General features: G+C 45.0%; 3 protein-coding genes and 1 long non-coding RNA gene across 4 annotated transcripts in view; 2 read left to right on the plus strand and 2 right to left on the minus strand.

Moving 5' to 3' along the window:
• The window catches only part of LOC138950250 (uncharacterized), a 255,207-nt gene that overhangs the window by 68,755 nt on the left and 167,573 nt on the right, over positions 1-18,879 (minus strand). The gene's annotated exons all lie outside the window — the stretch shown is intronic.
• Positions 673-1,275, plus strand: LOC138951443 (keratin-associated protein 16-1-like). Its single transcript, XM_070323045.1, has one exon. It carries the CDS (start codon positions 673-675, stop codon positions 1,273-1,275), a length of 603 nt encoding a protein of 200 aa, XP_070179146.1.
• Positions 3,945-16,442, minus strand: LOC138951444 (uncharacterized). The gene is made up of 7 exons (XM_070323046.1): positions 16,330-16,442; positions 14,559-14,722; positions 13,654-13,755; positions 6,037-6,235; positions 4,714-4,823; positions 4,266-4,439; positions 3,945-3,986 (listed from the first exon to the last, which is right to left on the minus strand). Exons 2-7 carry the CDS (start codon positions 14,706-14,708, stop codon positions 3,945-3,947), a joined length of 777 nt encoding a protein of 258 aa, XP_070179147.1. The 5' UTR covers positions 14,709-14,722; positions 16,330-16,442.
• On the plus strand, positions 8,863-11,381 carry LOC138951552 (uncharacterized). The gene is made up of 3 exons (XR_011451167.1): positions 8,863-8,952; positions 9,420-9,635; positions 10,519-11,381. It is a non-coding gene; the product is annotated as an uncharacterized lncRNA (long non-coding RNA).

An 18,879-nucleotide genomic window follows, 5' to 3' on the forward strand; every position in this document is an offset into this window, starting at 1 on the left:
TGTATCTGTGCATGTGTGTGGTGATAGCATGTGTGTGTGTGTATGCGCACGCGTATGTGCGTGCGCACGCGTGTGTTTGTATTATTGTGACTGCATGGACTTAAACGATGAATTTGCTTTTGTACTCCTGTTCTTTTTGTGTCTTAATGCTGTATTTTGGTTTTGTACATGTGTATAGCAATGTCATTGTAAAGCGCTTAGAGCTTCTAGGTAAGCGCTCTATAAGTTTCCATTATTATTATTATTATTATTATTATTAAGAAGAGATCCAAACATGAAAAGGAACATCCCTCCACTTGAATAAATAGCAAAAGTGAAGAGCCCGGATGTTCTCTGTGAAGAGCGGGATGTTGACATGAATTCATTTTGTAAAAGCGACTGTTTTTGTGTGAGCTATTTTTTAAGATTTTGATTTATCAAAAACATATGTCCGAGATAAGGATGGTCTAAGACCATGTAAAAGACCGGTCAGGTGTGAGACGGTCAGGTGTGAGACGGTGAGGTGTGAGACGGTCAGGTGTGAGACGGTGAGGTGTGAGGTGTGAGACGGTGAGGTGTGAGACGGTGAGGTGTGAGACGGTGAGGTGTGAGCTGGTGAGGTGTGAGACGGTCAGGTGTGAGACGGTCAGGTGTGAGACGGTCATGTGTGAGACGGTCAGGTGTAAGACGGTCATGTGTGAGACGGTCAGGTGTGAGACGGTGAGGTGTGAGACGGTCAGGTGTGAGACGGTCAGGTGTGAGACGGTGAGGTGTGAGACGGTGAGGTGTAAGACGGTGAGGTGTGAGACGGTCAGGTGTGAGACGGTGAGGTGTGAGACGGTGAGGTGTGAGACGGTGAGGTGTGAGACGGTGAGGTGTGAGACGGTGAGGTGTGAGACGGTGAGGTGTGAGACGGTGAGGTGTGAGACGGTGAGGTGTGAGACGGTGAGGTGTGAGACGGTGAGGTGTGAGACGGTGAGGTGTGAGACGGTGAGGTGTGAGACGGTGAGGTGTGAGACGGTCAGGTGTCAGACGATCAGGTGTGAGACGGTCATGTGTGAGACGGTCAGGTGTGAGACGGTCAGGTGTGAGACGGTCAGGTGTGAGACGGTCAGGTGTCAGATGGTCAGGTGTGAGACGGTCAGGTGTGAGACTGTCAGGTGTGAGACGGTGACCCCAACTGTGTTCACAGGAAAGAGTGTGCCAGTTATCTGGAACACAAGCCCGCAAGTAAATGATGTGTCATCACTTTGGCCACGATATTTGTCAAGTATGCTGGTCATTATGGCTCACTGATAGGGAGGGAGTGTGAGTGTGTGTGTGTGTGTGTGTGTGTGTACGTGTGTGTGTGTGTGTGTGTGTGTGTGTGTGTGTGTGTGTGTGTCTGTGTCTGTGTGTGTGTGAGGGTGTGCGCCCGGGGACGTGCGTGCGTGTGTGAATGTGTGTGCGCGCGCGTGTGAGTGTCTCTGTGTGTGTGTGCGTGTGTGTGTTGAGAGGGAAGGGTCATATCGGACCTTATCCCCCCCTCTGCTTCTTTCTCTCTGTAAACTTGTAGGGCTAGTTTTTTTTCGGTAACTTACCCAGCAACCAAAATCACTTTCCCCAAGTATAAAGTATACTGTTCAAAAAAAGAAACGCATAGCTTGTAATATTTGGTTAATTTAGTTATATGGCTACAAGGATATCCACCAAACTGCAGAAAATGTTTATCTGGTCGTCGACCTTTCGTCCATTGCCACAAGTGAGCTCTGCACGTGACGCATGCGTTATCAGTGGCTACAATGTCAAAATTGCTCATTTGGCATGACCACTCGTCATGCTTCAGTGTAATCTCGTGAAACTCGGGGAATATTGAGCTCTCACCATGTCTTCCAAAACCCATAAAAGCGGATTGTTCGCCACAAAGAAATCAGACGACAATTCAGCGACGAAAGATGGCCCGATTGAGCAGAGAAGACCGCCAAATTGCATTGGGTCGTTTACAAGCAGGCCAAAGTCAAAGTGCAATCGCCAGGCACTTCCACGTGTCCCAGAGCACCATCAGTAGACTGTGGGTCAGGTTTCAAGCCACTGGCTCCGTTGCTGACTTGCCACGAGCGGGAAGATCAAGGGCGACAACTGCTGCTCACGACCGCTTCATACGGCTCCGCCACCTCCGGAATCGTTTCCTGTCGGCCTCATCTTCTGTCCAGGCTCTCTCCGGGCCACACCGATTATCGGACCAGACCGTGCGGAACCGCCTGCATGAAGCTGGTTTGAGAGCTCGCAGACCTCACAGAGGAGCTGTCCTCACCCGCCGCCATCGCCAGAACCGAGTGCAGTGGGGCAACCAGCACCTTCGCTGGACCGTCCGGAATCACTGGAGACACGTGTGGTTCAGCGACGAGTCCTACTTCCTGCTCCAGCGACATGATGGTCGGAGGAGGGTCTACCGGAGAGTAAACGAACGTTACGCGCCCAACCGTGTGGATGAGGCACCCGTTCATGGTGGTGGAGGCGTCATGGTGTGGGGGGCGATCAATACCGCTGGAAGGAGCACCCTGGTGCACGTCCAAGGGCGTATAACTGCCCAGCGATACGTGGAGGAAATTCTGCGCCCACACGCCCTTCCTCTTCTGGCTGACCAGGATGCCATATTCCAGAAGAACAACGCTCGCCCGCACACAGCACGACTCACCACCCAGTTCCTCACCGACCACCATGTCCAGGTGCTTCCCTGGCCATCCATGTCGCCAGACATGAACCCGATAGAACACCTCTGGGATGAATTGGACAGACGTGTGCGCAGGCGAGAAGAAGCGCCGGCAAATCACCGCGATCTATTGCAGGCACTTCAGGAGGAGTGGGACACCACCATCCAACAGCAAGATATCCGGCATCTGATCCAGTCCATGCCCAGAAGGTGCCGGGCAGTTGTTGCTGCTCAAGGCAGTCACACCCCCTACTGACTTGACAGCCTCGGCACCCAATCGTATTGATTGACTGATTGATTTGAAGATGCAAATGAACTGTGTGTGCATTCAACTGTGTCCATACCAAATTTCAAACAAATAATCTAAATATTGGATTTTCTGTTAATTTTTTCGAAAAATAAAACAAATTTGGCAAGTAGCAACTATGCGTTTCTTTTTTTGAACAGTATATAATGCCGACGCATTATACTTTTTCGAGTCAAAATATTGTTTGCTGTATGTTATGTAATGTATATATTGTGTGTGATACGTGGAAATGTGATACTATTAATTTGCATGTATGATACAGGTACAAATGTGATAATTGTAGGCTTATACTAGTGATTACTGTGTGTGATACATGAAATGTGATATGAATGCTGTTTTTATATGTTATACTCTTACTTTCTCCCAAGCGCAAGACAAATTCTTCTATGAAAATTGAAGCCAATAAAATTTGAGTTGAGTTGAGTTGAGTTGAAAATTGGACCCTATTGCTATGCTGAAAACACAATAGCGTTTATATTGCTATTCTTAAATTATATTCTGTTTTAAAATCATGTTTTTGTCAGCAACAACTACCAGAATGGTCCATGCCGTCGATTGCAGACGACAGTAACAGTTTAGTGCGCATTTATCATTGCGCATTTATCCACGGAAATGACCGAACATTGAAAAATCCATTGACATGTATTACGGAGAAGACTCGAAATAACCGGATGTTTGGCATTACGTCAATATGCCAGGAATCATATGACGTCATGACTCGACGTATCATGCTTGCTTACGTATATTTTATGTTCGAAAGTCTGACTTATGTTGGGGCTTCGCGTGATGAAGACTGCGGTAAATCTGTAGATGATAAGAGAACAAGGATTGTCTCAGAAGAAAGTCAACGGCTAAATGTTTCAGACCGGTAACTTCATTTCAACATTGCACTATACAAGGATGTTCCATGTAGACAGGAGAGTTTGCTGCTTTTGTGTCAAACATTGGAAAAACCGTCTGCTAGAATCAGAGAAAGGTCGCTTCAGAATCAGATTGCAGCTTCTTGAACTGTGCAAGGTTTGTTGTTTGATTTTACACGTAATCTATTTTGTATGCACGGTTAGCAACACACACAAAAACACAAACAAAGCAAATGGCATCGTCTGTTGATCAGTCACACCAAAACAACACTGGTGAGGTATGTGTTTACTTTATACACGTTGAAGAAACCGGAACAATGCGTCTTTGTTATTGCTGAAGCTCGCATTTTTCATGATCCGCTAACTTCGACCATTACTTTCAATAATTACTGAGACTCGGTATGTAACCTCTACATCTCCTGCATACCTGCCCATCAGGTCCGAAGCCCCCGATGATGAAGCTGTTGTTTCTGATAACCTGCAGCAAGGCGTTGGCCGAGTTGGCCAGTTCTGGCTGCGCTTGGACCTTGCTGACGTCACCGGAAATGGGCGCTTTGTCCAGCAAGGATACCCGGATGTGGATATTGTCCAGGAACACAACCTGCACGAGGAAACGACATTCACATATTTTGTTCTCTTTTTTTTTTACTAGGCGCCGAGCATCTATCTTCATTGGTCCTTTTACATTGAGTAAAGTTATGAGTAAATGTTTCAACATTGACTGGAAATCAAGATGAGGGTGTGGCGTATGTGTGAATGTGAATGTGTTTGTATGTATGTGTGTGTGTGTGTGTGTGTGTGTGTGTGTGTGTGTGTGTGTGTGTTTATCAAGACTTGTTTTTTCACGCGGAGAGAATGGCGTCAACGGCTTATACCTGGATGTCAGCGATGCGAAGAGCAGACAACTCCGTGACGTAGACCAGAGAGGCCAGGACCGACAACTTGAACTCCCGTAAGTTGCGCTTGACGTTGGCCAGGAAGTCGTCTGCAACATGTCTGGACTTTAGGAACACAAACATAAATCTTGTTGTTATTGCTTATCTTGTCATAAATCTTGTTGTTATTGCTTATCTTGTCATAAATCTTGTTGTTATTGCTTATCTTGTCATAAATCTTGTTGTTATTGCTTATCTTGTCATAACTGTACATCACTGTAAATCCACAGCCTCAAGGAACAGAGAAGCTCGAGTTGAAATGACGCGACTTACTGCAAATGATTGAATGAAAATGACGTTACTGTCTTGAGGTGGCAAGGTGAAAATGACGTGACGTGACTGCAGATAGCGAAGTCCAAATGACGTGACGTACTCAAATGTTAAAGTCCAAATGACGTAACTTACGGGACATGGCATAGTCAGAATGACAAAACTTACTTAATATGATAAAATCAGAAAGACGTGACTTACTATAGATGCCAAAGTCAAAATGACGTAACTCATTGGAGATTGCAAAGTCAAAATGACGTGATCTTACTAAAGATGGCAAAGTCAGAATGACGTGATTTCCTGTAGATGGCTAAAAAAAAGACTTTCTGGAGATGTCAAATTCAAAATGACGTGATGTACTGGAGATGGTAAAGTCAGAATGACGTGAACTACTTCAGATAGCAAAGCCAAAATGACAAGACGTACTGGATATGGCACATTTAAAATGACGTGAATTTCTTAAGACGGCAAAGTCAAAGTCAAAATGACGTGACTTTATTCAAATTGCTTAGTCAAAATGATCCAAATTACCGGAGATGGCAACGTCAGAATGACGTGACCTAGTTTAAATGTCAAAGTCAGAATGATGTGACTTACTGCATATTGCAAAGTCAGAATGAGGTGACTTACTGGATATGGCAAAGTCAGAATGAGGTGACTTACTGGAGATGGCAAAGTCAGAATGAGGTGACTTACTTGAGATGGCAAAGTCAGAATGAGGTGACTTACTGGAGATGACAAAGTCAGAATGAGGTGACTTACTGGAGATGGCAAAGTCAGAATGAGGTGACTTACTGGAGATGGCAAAGTCAGAATGAGGTGACTTACTGGAGATGGCAAAGTCAGAATGAGGTGACTTACTGGAGATGGCAAAGTCAGAATGAGGTGACTTACTGGAGATGGCAAAGTCAGAATGAGGTGACTTACTGGAGATGGCAAAGTCAGAATGAGGTGACTTACTGGAGATGGCAAAGTCAGAATGAGGTGACTTACTGGAGATGGCAAAGTCAAAGTTGCGCCTCCCCCTGTGTAGGAAGCAGGGCGACACGTCAAAAGCCAGCACGTCAGGTCGCGACTTGAAGAAATGGAAAAAGTTGTAGTCGTACTCTTCCCCAGCCAACTCTAGGTGCATCTGCACCGGTGTGCCGCCACTCAGCAGCGCCTGCTGGTCCAGTGTTGACGTCCAGTTGTCCTGTAATATAGGTACGCGTGTACTTGCATTGACAAGATTATGATGGCGACAGATTCACATCGACTGTTTCTGTAATCAAATGATGAATTTAACCGACTGCTTATTGTGGGCAGCTTGTCTTCGCAAGGAAGGCATATTCTTCACTTTTTCGCAACGTACTCGTAAGTATCGCAAGCCATTCGTAATCATCGTAAAGGTATTCGTAGTGCTCGCAAGCCATTCGCAATCATCGTTAAGGTATTCGTAGCGCTCGCAAGCCATTCGCAATCATCGTAAAGGTATTCGTAGTGCTCGCAAGCCATTCGCAATCATCGTTAAGGTATTCGTAGCGCTCGTAAGCCATTCGTAATCATCGTAAAGGTATTCGTAGCGCTCGCAAGGCATTCGTAATCATCGTAAAGATATTCGTAGCGCTCGTAAGCCATTCGTAATCATCGTAAAGTATTCGTAGCGCTCGTAAGCCATTCGTAATCATCGTAAAGTATTCGTAGCGCTCGCAAGGCATTCGCAATGATCGGCACACATTCGCAAGCACTCGCAACCATTCGTAAGACGTTCGCAAGAAATGTGTATATGAACATGTTGTATTCATATAAAAAAAAAACAGAGACGAATGGACAGGACAAATATTGACCATTCGAAGCCCTACGAATCCTTGCGAATGTCTTACGAATGTCTACCGATCATTGTGAATGCATAATAATCCATATTCGCAAGAATATTCGGCACAGTGTAAGACCGGCATCACGAATGTTTGTGAATGCCTTGCGAGCGTTACGAGTACATTGCAATGCATGATTACGAATGTTCGCAAGGATATTCGGCACAGTGTAAGACAGGCATAACGAATGGTTGCGAATGCCTTGCGAGCGTTACAAACACATTGCGATGATTACGAATGTCTTGCGAATACTTGCAACAAAGTTAAGAATATGATGTCCTTGCGAATATTAGGGACTTGTTGCTGTGCTCGAAACAAGAGACGAATGGTGGCGAATGGTTAAGAACATTTACGAATGTCTTGCAACCATGTCCCGATCATTGCGAATTATTGGAAAATTATATTCGCAAGGGCAAGTCGGCACAGTGTAAAGCCCTGTCCAGACTTGGACGCCGTTTTACGCTCTATGCGCCGCAGGCCGTTTTGTGCGTCGCGCGGGATTTGCCGATTGGCCACACATCGACGATTTTTTTCACAACGCGGTATCAGTGGAGCGGGTCACCTGACAAGAAGGTTCAGTTGCATTCGACTGCCGCGCCGCGAGCGGCTGACGTCATTGCTCTGGTTTGCTCTGATTGGTCAAATTTCCGTCGTTCTATGTCTGTGTCATAGAAATTAGAACACGCGCTATTCTTCTGCAAATAACGCTTCGCAATCATAGCACGCTGCGGCGCCCCCAACGGGGCCGTTTTAAGCATAAGTCAAATGTGGACAGGGTCGGCCGGGAGTGTCTGGACAGGCCATAAGAGTAGCATAACGGACATGATCTTAGCCACATCTCAGAGGAAAATCGTAAAACGATCGGTAGCTCTAGAAAGATGATGGCAACATTTTGCGCGATTGCCAACGCCCATCGACACCCCTGGCGCAGGTATCTGCTACGGGCGCTCCGTGGGGCAGAGAGTTCTGTTGTGATAGTCAAGGTTTGCGTAAGTTGCGCAACCGAGACAAATCTCACAGCCTTCTGGCCACAGGCCGTACAACTAGGCGATTTAACGGTCTGCATGTGGTAAGCTGATTTGATAACGACCTTCTCCTCGCTTGCGGTGTATTGCGCAATGCCAGATGTGGCTTACGGTTACGTCAGTGTTAACCACGAGTGACTTAAGGTCTGTTTAGATGAACGCACCGACCTGAAGGACCACTCCAGTTAATGTTAACCACGAGTGACTTAAGGTCTGTTTAGATGAACGTACCGCCCTGAAGGACCACTCCAGTTAATGTTAACCACGGGTGACTTAAGGTCTGTTTAGATGAACGTACCGCCCTGAAGGACCACTCCAGTTAATGTTAACCACGAGTGACTTAAGGTCTGTGTAGATGAACATACCGCCTTGAAGGACCACTCCAGTTAATGTTAACCACGAGTGACTTAAGGTCTGTTTAGATGAACGTACCGACCTGAAGGACCACTCCAGTTAATGTTAACCACGAGTGACTTAAGGTCTGTTTAGATGAACGTACCGCCATGAAGGACCACTCCAGTTAATGTTAACCACGGGTGACTTAAGGTCTGTTTAGATGAACGTACCGCCCTGAAAGACCACTCCAGTTAATGTTAACCACGAGTGACTTAAAGGTCAACCACATTGCTCGGTCAAAAAAATTCTGCTGAGAGAACATTACTAAATAGTACCAGATGCAAAATATTGGCAAGCAAAGTCCTTTGGTTTAATAGATATCGATCAATGAAAGTGGGTTTTCATACCTGCAATTAAGGGTAAGGGAAGTAAGAATCTAAAACGCAGCCATGGCTGATCTCCCCTCGCAGTGACGTCAGCAGCTGTATTGGCATGGCAGACCATGAAGAAAACAGTGAAACAAGCAGCGTTTCTTTACTGGAACTATCGTGCTACAGTAGTGATTTTGAGGTTTTGAATGAACACTATCTTCAACAATACCAGTTTGAACCTGAGCTGTCCGATGCTGAGGTTGAGGAAACACCCGACAGAGACGATTTTAGCGAGTCTCTCGATCGTTTGATGTCCACCAACTGGTAAGAAACTACCACTGATTCAGTGATTGTGAGACTCTTCCTCGTATATATTCCTATTATAGAATCGATTCTGGTAGAGCTTGTTTTGCAGTCAGTAATTTGTAAAGTTTGTGCGATGTCTTCTTTTACCCTTGATGCAATTCATGCATGCCAGAAAGTGATGCGCATTCCTGATTATAATTTTAGTCAAAACATCATCCTACTGAGTAGTCAGTATGCCCACTCAATCATTGCTAGTAGCAGTCCCCAAAACTAAAACTAGCCAAATCAGTACACGTATGGATATACCAATGTTCCAATGGAATAACAATTTATTATGGTTTTGTCTAGACATAATGGTCACTACCATTGGTTGTGAATTTGTCCATTTCAGTTGTTTTACTGCCTTAGTAGATCAATTTTTTTTGTGTGAGTTTGTAGACTGCAGAGAATTTGAACTAAACTTGTATCAAATTTTGTGTGTGCAGGTGTCAGTGCGCAAACTGTGCAGGCATGGGCTCAATCTGAGAATGCCGCTGTTGTCAAGAAATTCCAGAAATGGAATCACTGACAGTAAGCACAGGGGTGGGCTGCATCACCGACCACCCTGGCTTCAGATCAGTGTGCTTGGACCACTATGTCTTGGAGACATGCTATCACTGGTACAACCAGCAGTATGGGAGGGCTATACAGGATGCTAATGAGTAAGTTATTTTTTTTTTTACAATTGTAATCATGATACAATAAATAGATTTATGTCATAGATGTGCAAAAACAAAATACAATAAAATAAAAAAATGAAAATTAATTGTCAGATATTCATTTTTATTTCAAGACAATTCATTTATTCGCATGTGCTAATTCTGAGCAAAGCAATATGGGGAATGTTTTCAAGTATCCTGATTGTACACTTTGTGTACTGTGGACTGGGTGGCCGAGTGGTAACGCACTTGCGCTCGGAAGCGAGAGGTTGCGAGTTCGACCCTGGGTCAGGGCGTTAGCAATTTTCTCCCCCCTTTCCTAACCTAGGTGGTGGGTGCTAGTCTTTCGGATGAGACGAAACCCCGAGGTCCCTTCGTGTACACTACATTGGGGTGTGCACGTTAAAGATCCCACCATTGACAAAAGGGTCTTGTGTGTGGCGCATGTTATATGTCTTTCGGATGAGATGAAAAACCGAGGTCCCTTTGTGTACACTACATTGGGGTGTGCACGTTAAAGATCCCACGATTGACAAAAGGGTCTTTCCTGGCAAAATTGTATAGGCGTAGATAAAAATGTCCACCAAAATACCCGTGTGACTTGGAATAATAGGCCGTGAAAGGTAGGATATGCGCCGAAATGGCTGCGATCTGCTGGCCGATGTGAATGCGTGATGTATTGTGTAAAAAAAATTCCATCTCACACGGCATAAATAAATCCCTGCGCCTTGAATATGTGCGCGATATAAATTGCATAACTTTTTTTAAATCCCTGCGCTTAGAACTGTACCCACGGAATACGCGCGATATAACTTATATTATAAGCCTCATATTGATTGATTGATTGATACTGTCATTAATACTGTATGCTTGTTTTTCTTTCCAGGCGGTATCGGTATGTAGCTTACCGCATGCTTGTGCGGTGGGTCTGGAAATGGCTGGGGAGAGACATCAGGGTCACCTTACCAGCTTGTGCGGTTGCAAGAATTAGAGAACAGTTTCCTAGTGCAGATGGGCAGTACGTGGGTTATAGGGACCCAGAGTAATATTACATTATATGACAGCATCAGCCCATTTTTGCATCCTTATGTGTTCCAATTTTATTGATAATACATTGTCATTGTGATTAAATATTATTATTACATTGACGAGAAAATAAATATTATTATTACATTGACGAGAAAACTATTTTGATGTGTGTTTGTAGTTGGTTCAGCTTGTGCCACACATTGATTTGAAAAAGTGTGTTTATTTATTTATATTTAAGATACAGAAGTGCAACAGTAAAATCATGTAGTTTGTAACATGCATAGTGTAGTTGGTATATTTTTGTGTGCAAGGAGCATGGGGGTGGGTGGGGAGTGTTCACAGCTTTTTATGATTTTCAAATGTGTATACGAATTTAACTAATAAAAACAAGTTAATACTGCCATTGTCACATCCACCTTTGTTTTTGTGTCACCATGAGATAGCGAAAGCGGTCAGATATATTTCACATGTGGATTGTGTGGTGGTGTCTCACCTCACTCATACCTCAAAGTCATTGAAACAAGTAGTTATAAGTTATCACTTGCAGAGTCAGGTCTGCTCTTTTTTAAACTGTTTTGTCAACATAACAACAAATTCTACGGTACATAACTTACTTTTCCAATAAACTCAACAACTTACTCTTTTCTCCAAGTTAAATTTACTTTCCATCCTGTCTCAAGTAAACAATAACCAACACATAAACATTCACAAGCACATTCACCCATCCTCTCAGATAACGAAAAGCACAATCATTAGTCCACAAAGCTATGTGCAGCTAACAGTTAATTTACCACTGAAAGTCAGTTCTTGTAAAGACTTGCTCAAAGTACACACACAGCATTCAAGTATTGATCATAGTATGTCACAAATTTGACATTATTCGAGCACACACACACTTGGCCAAATAATGCACACCTGAATGTATTTATTTAAAACGAAAATAATAAAAAGAATTAGTGATTTACCAACAAAAGAAATAAATTAAAAAAAATATAATAATAATGCGACAAATAGAACACAAACACAGCTCGGTTGCGGGACGGGTCAAGCTGACACTGACCGTACCAGTGGGCACTGCCAGCCGTGTTGTTTACAAACCCAAACACAGGGCGATAACTGGACGGGTCAAGCTGACACTGACCGATATTTATGTGAAAACACGCACCGCGCTTCATCTGTGTGTTTCGCGTGTGACATCCCCGATGAATGGTTGGCACTGAACCAGGCTTTAGAGTCCTTATTGTTTTAATTCCGAAACTTCTCACCAATGCCTCACGTGGAGGGTAGCAGTCACCTTCGAAATGTTCATGGCAAATCGCAGACGACGAAGTCGGTGTCCCATACTAAGATACTTTGGGCCAAAGTTTACTCTTTTCTCTTGCACGAAACGTGCCCACCTATCACGGACTGTTTTTTTTTCCGGGAAGCGGTGCAAGGTGTAGCCATCGGCTTGTTTATTTGTGCATCGCCCAACCCCACAATATAGGCCATTGGAAGTTTTTCTTCGTTTTGGTTCAGAACTAACACTATCCGAGATATGCGCCGCCATTGTTGACTACATACGCTGACGTCACGAGGCAAATGATCACGTGGGCGCGGTTTTCACAGGTGCAAAAGGTTATCCGAAGTAGATTTTATTCAATATAAAGACAAGAGGCGAAGCCTTCAAGGCTCACGTAAGAAATCGACAAACAGTAGCACAAACTCAATCACTCTGTCACACATACACACACACACACACACACAGTAAGCATAGGTGAAACTGTGCAAGAAAGGGAGACCCTGGATCTGCCAATTAGTCTCGGCCCGCTCACAATAACAATGACCGAGACTTTCAGTAATTCCTTTGCGTGACGTCTAACCCTCTTACGTCATAATGTGACGTCTTCAAATAGTTTCTATCACACACGTCAAACACTGTCTTTTGACCGAGACGTAATCTTCTTATGCGAGCTTTATCCATAGACTCGGAAATGTTAAAGTTTCTATCACACACACACGCACGCACGCACGCACGCACGCACGCACGCACGCACGCACGCACAGACAGACAAAGTTTATCATCGCATAGGCTACACTTACGTGAGCCAAAAAAGAAGCATTTTTCAGAAAAAAGATTTTCGGCATGCGACTTCACTTAGTATGTAGATGTTTTGTGCAAAGTTTCATTTTTCAATGTGGATGACCTTTAAGGTCTGTTTAGATGAACGTACCGCCATGAAGGACCACTTCAGTTAATGTTAACCACGAGTGACTTAAGGTCTGTTTAGATGAACGTACCGCCCTGAAGGACCACTTCAGTTAACGTTAACCACGAGTGACTTAAGGTCTGTTTAGATGAACGTACCGCCATGAAGGACCACTCCAGTTAATGTTAACCACGAGTGACTTAAGGTCTGTTTAGATGAACGTACCGTCATGAAGGACCACTCCAGTTAATGTTAACCACGAGTGACTTAAGGTCTGTTTAGATGAACGTACCGCCATGAAGGACCACTCCAGTTAACGTTAACCACGAGTGATTTAAGGTCTGTATGCGCCGAAATGGCTGCGATCTGCTGGCCGATGTGAATGCGTGATGTATAATTATATTGTGTAAAAAAAATTCCATCTCACACGGCATAAATCAATCCCTGCGCCTTGAATATGTGCGTGATATAAATTGCAAAATAAAATAAAATTAAAAAAAAAGTAAAAAAAAATCCCTGCGCTTACAACTGTACCCACGGAAAACGCGCGATATAAGCCTCATATTGATTGATTGATTGAGTGATTGTTTAGATGAACGTAAAGCCCTAAAGGACCACTCCAGTTAACGTTAACCACGGGTGACTTAAGGTCTGTGTAGATGAACGTACCGCCCGGAAGGACCACTCCAGTTAACGTTAACCACGGGTGACTTAAGGTCTGTTTAGATGAACGTACCGCCCGGAAGGACCACTCCAGTTAACGTTAACCACGGGTGACTTAAGGTCTGTGTAGATGAACGTACCGCCCTGAAGGACCACTCCAGTGTGGCCGTGTTGTTGGAGCCGTGGGGGTAGTCCGCCTTGTTGGCGATCCACGTCTCACACGGTAGGCCTCGCACAGTTCTCTGGGGACATACGTTTCTCACTTATTTCACCACACTCTGTCTTGCTTCACATGTCTTATGCCCTGTTCCGATATCTAAACATGTCTTATGCCCTGTTCTAATATCTAAACATGTCTTATGCCCTGTTCCGATATCTAAACATGTCTTATGCCCTGTTCTAATATCTAAACATGTCTTATGCCCTGTTCCAATATCTAAACAATTACAGATAAGTAAATGATTAAAAGAAAAGACAAATAACTAATACATAAATAAATGAATAAATTGATGAATTGATTAATACATCAATAGATACGAGATTAATTAATTACATAAATAAGTGCATTTTACGAAAGTGTGTTTTAGTGAGGGCAAGAGTTTACCCGACGTTGTCATGCTAACAATAGGGGTAATACACAGTCTTCAGCAGAGGGGCGGAGGGGGGGGAGTGGGGGGGGGGGTGGAGGGTGCCCTTACACCTGGGAAGGGGGGGGGGGGGGGCTAGTTTACACTGTATAATTAAAACGTCTGCTCTCAAACTTTGATTTAAACTATCTATATACATGTGCGAATTCGCGTCATTCAACCTCTCCAATGAACAGTCATCACACCTGACTCCCCCCCCCCCCCCATCCCCCCTGTCAGCAGAACTGATCCCCCCCCATCCCCCCTGTCAGCAGAACTGATCCCCCCCCCCATCCCCCCTGTCAGCAGAACTGATCCCCTCCCCCATCCCCCCTGTCAGCAGAACTGATCCCCCCCCCCATCCCCCCTGTCAGCAGAACTGATCCCCCCCCCCCATCCCCCCTGTCAACAGAACTGACCGGTCCCATGTAGACAGGCTTCGTGTTGTCTAGGTCGAAGAACTCCACCGCCGTTCTCAGTCGCACGTGCGTGACGTCAGCAGCGGCTCTATCATCAAAGACGTCACGCTCTATTGACGTCACGGTGCAGTTGCCCAGCTTCTCGTCCATGATGTAGGCCACACCTCCACACAACAGAGAGAGGGGGTCCCATGGGTAAAATCATGAACCAATCATCTTTTGGCGGACTGTGTGCATCTGCTAATTCTGTAAAAGTACCTTTCAAACGGAGGACTTTCTACCACCTGTAGTTCCCCCAACTTTCACGCGATTTCAGTTGGTGTTCAAGTCAAATCAAAATCGCTCCACATGTGAAAAGCGCGAAAAATCAAACTAGTTTTAAGCGGCGATTTTCGTCAGACGTGAAGGCCATTTAAGTTATCGGGACTAGCTCCTGATGCGGGAAGAGCAGTTTTGCTAGAGCATAGATATAAATAGGCATCTGATAATATCTCTGGCTAGAGCATAGATAGAAATAGGCATCTGATAATATCTCTGGCTAGAGCATAGATAGAAATAGGCATCTGATAATATCTCTGGCTAGAGCATAGATAGAAATAGGCATCTGATAATATCTCTGGCTAGAGCATAGATAGAAATAGGCATCTGATCATATCTCTGGCTAGAGCATAGATAGAAATAGGCATCTGATCATATCTCTGGCTAGAGCATAGATAGAAATAGGCATCTGATCATATCTCTGGCTAGAGCATAGATATAAATAGGCATCTGATCATCTCTGATTAGAGCATAGATAGAAATAGGCATCTGATCATATCTCTGGCTAGAGCATAGATATAAATAGGCATCTGATCATATCTCTGGCTAGAGCATAGATAGAAATAGGCATATGATCATATCTCTGGCTAGAGCATAGATAGAAATAGGCATCTGCTAATATCTCTGGCTAGCTTTTGCCGTGAGGGCGTAAAACCTACATTTTCTTCATCTCTGGCAAGAGCCAACCAATCGGTTAGCACGATGAGAAAAGTCTGCACACAATCTTCGCCAAGTCACGGCCGAGTCGAGCAGTGTTCAACTGAGTTTGGGAGTCGGTGCTAAATCTGGCCTAAATCGTTCCTAAACCGCCGGGGCCGAACACATGGCACACTTTTCGCCGACTTGGCCTCGAAGACTCAAGAGCGATTTTCAAACGAGAAAAGGTGGGGAAAAGCTGGTTGAAACTCAGCCATGTGAACGGCACTTTATTTAGTGCCCTCTTAGAATAAGAATTGTTATTACTGCCCGCGCTTTTTTGTACCAGGAAAACACAAGCGAACAGTGCACCAACGGGAATACCTCTTCTGCCCTACAGATCGGCACTGTAAGCTGTTGCTTGGTGCATGTCAAGATATTGAACAGACTGGGGGGTCCTATAGTCATGCGTATCCGATCATACCTCTTCTGCTCCACAGATCGGCACTGTAAGCTGTTGCTTGGTACATGTCAAGTTGTTGAACTGACTGGGCGGTCCTATAGTCATGTGTATCGGATCGGACGGTTTCTACCCGACTTGTACTGAGTGCGATTGAACGAGGCAGGATCACGCCCAGTTTCACTTCCGTGTCTGATGATGACGTCAGCGCCCCGCGCAGTGACGGAACCAGTAGTGACGTCAACACCAGCGACGTCATCATGCATGTACGTAAATCACTCGTCGGTCCCAAAGCCACGTAATTCTTTCTGATATATGTTATTGATCAACGATATACAAGGCATGTAACTCACTGACCGGTTCCAAAGTCGTGTACTTCTCTCAGTGGTCGGCCTCCATACACAATGCTCTGGTAAGGGCCCGGTACGTAGCGAAACTGGACCACCTTGAGCCTGTAGTCATACCACTCCTGTCACACACACACACACACACACACACACACACACACACACACACACACACACACACACACACACACACACACACACACGCACACACACACACACGCCGCTGTAATGCCATCAATGTTGCGTACCACAGTAACGACTGCTTTCACCCAAAGCCAGAGACACAATCATCGTATAATGAGACAGAGCGCCAATACAATCTAAACAACAAAAGAACGTTAACAACTTTTCTTATGAATATAGACCTATGCAACAAGAGTCAGTCACAGTTCCACACAGCTCTTATTTGTTAAAATAATACTTTTGCCATTGCACATTCTGAGCTCAAATGAAATCAGGATGCATAATTTAGCTTATAGACAAAACACAATTCCGGAACGGGTGTGTGTATGGGTAGGGATGGTGGGTGTCCCAGACCCCCCCCCCCCCCTTCCCCCTTCTCGCACTTTGCGCCTTTGACCATGTCCCAATGGCATTTGGTTGTGGGGTCCGATGACCCATACTCTGTTACATCATGATCAAGGCTGAACACTGCATTTGGTTGTGGGGTCCGATGACCCATACACTTTAACATCATGATCAAGGCTGAACCTTCCATTTGGTTGTGGGGTCCGATGACCCATACACTTTTACATAATGATCAAGGCTGAACCCTGAACTTGGTTGTGGAGTCCGATGACCCATACTCTTTTACATCACGATCAAGGCTGAACCCTGCATGTCATTGGTTTACAATTATGTTTGATTTCTTTCTAATAACTTGTATGAACTGTCTATAAATCAGTGCCAGCTAGGTCACTGTATAGCCCGGTGTGGATGAGCAGTGGGGTATAAGGGTCAAATACCTGGGTAAGACTTGTTTGAGCAATCTTTCAGCGAGCTATTCTCTCCAGGTTAGGTTAAAGAGATTGTTTGTATCTGTTAAAAAGTTTTGTTAACGGTATTTGTTCTCCTTTGTTGTTTCTTTCAGTCTTCGTTCGCATGTTTGGATGTATGTGTCCCACGCCGTTCGCATGCTTGGCTGTCTGTGCCTCACGCCGTTCGCCGCGTACCTCACTTCTCCTTCATTTTCATTTTCTTTTCATTTTCGTTTTCATTACTTTATTGTCCCATCGCTGGGAAATTCGGGTCGCTTCCTCCCAGTGGAAAGCTAGCAGCAACAGAGTCGCACTACCCAGGTGTGTGCGTGTTTAGGTGTAATCAGCCACCTGCACTTATGGCAGAATGACCGAGGTCTTTTACGTGCCACAGTGGTGACACGGGAGTGGGACATGGATACCGTCTCTCAGTCTGCACATAAAGTTGACCCGTGTCCGTCCGGCCTGGTTTTAAACCTGCGACCTTAGGATGACAAGTCCAGTGCTCTACCAGTTGGGCTACCGGGCCTTCGGGAATGTGGCATGGTGTAAATGATTCGAACCCTACCTGCATAAAGGACACCTGTTTGTCCAGGACGTTGACCACCTCCACTGTGAACGAGAAGGCGTCAGGTAGGTCAGGGACAGTCCGCCTGTTGACACGGCCCGCACACACCACGTCATCCGGGGTCTGCGTCAACACAAACATCATCACACATCCATCACCATCCATCACAATCCATCACAATTCATCAACATCTATCACAATCCATCACAATTCATCAACATCCATCACAATCCATCACAATTCATCACAATTCATCACAATCCATCACAATTCATCACAATTCATCACAATTCATCACAATCCATCACAATTCATCACAATTCACTACAATCCATCACAATCCATCATAATTCACTACAATCCATCACAATCCACGCCGAGCCGGACTGAGCGCGATGTGTGTGTCTACTACTACAATAGAGAAGCACCTAACCTTGTATACGAGGTCGACGTTAACTATCACACGAGAGAAGGGCCGACCCATTTAGAGCAGATCGACGTCTACTATCACAAAAAAGGAAATACCGCACTTATAAACCATCATGACGTTTTGGCGGCAACATGCCCCCATAATTTCCTCTACCAGTCCACCCATCTCCAGCCATTGCCATTTCCTACACTGTTTCCACCCCCCCCCCCCCCCTCCTCAGACCGGGGAGGGATGGGGTGGGGGTGGGGAGAGGGCCAGGCGACGGGGGGAAGATCAACGTTTCACCGCCAACACTGGAGACGTGAAGAGTGGACAACAACAACAACAACCACAACAACAACAACAACAACATCAACAACAACCACAACTACAATTACATCATCATCATCGTCAGCATCATCATCAGCATCATCGTCATCATCATCATCATCATCATCGTCATCATCATCATCATCATCATCATCATCATCATCATCATCATCATCATCAACATCATCATCTTCATCATCTTCATCATCTTCATCATCTTCATCATCATCATCAGCAGCAGCAGCAGGAGCAGCAGAATCATCATCATCACCTCAA

This window comes from Littorina saxatilis, linkage group LG16 (assembly GCF_037325665.1).
Source record: "Littorina saxatilis isolate snail1 linkage group LG16, US_GU_Lsax_2.0, whole genome shotgun sequence".
In the NCBI taxonomy this organism is placed as follows: Eukaryota; Metazoa; Mollusca; class Gastropoda; order Littorinimorpha; family Littorinidae; genus Littorina; species Littorina saxatilis.

What these genes read in the sequence shown, in the direction of transcription:
- LOC138951443 (XM_070323045.1), top strand. Translation starts at nt 673, where the DNA reads ATGTGTGAGACGGTCAGGTGTGAGACGGTGAGGTGTGAGACGGTCAGG.
- LOC138951444 (XM_070323046.1), bottom strand. Translation starts at nt 14,708, where the DNA reads ATGGACGAGAAGCTGGGCAACTGCACCGTGACGTCAATAGAGCGTGAC. An exon ending in TGGAGTGGTCCTTCAGGGCG is followed by an intron (nt 6,236 to 13,653) that starts GTACGTTCATCT and finishes CCTATATTACAG; the next exon opens with GACAACTGGACGTCAACACT. An exon ending in TTCGCATCGCTGACATCCAG is followed by an intron (nt 4,440 to 4,713) that starts GTATAAGCCGTT and finishes TTCCTCGTGCAG; the next exon opens with GTTGTGTTCCTGGACAATAT.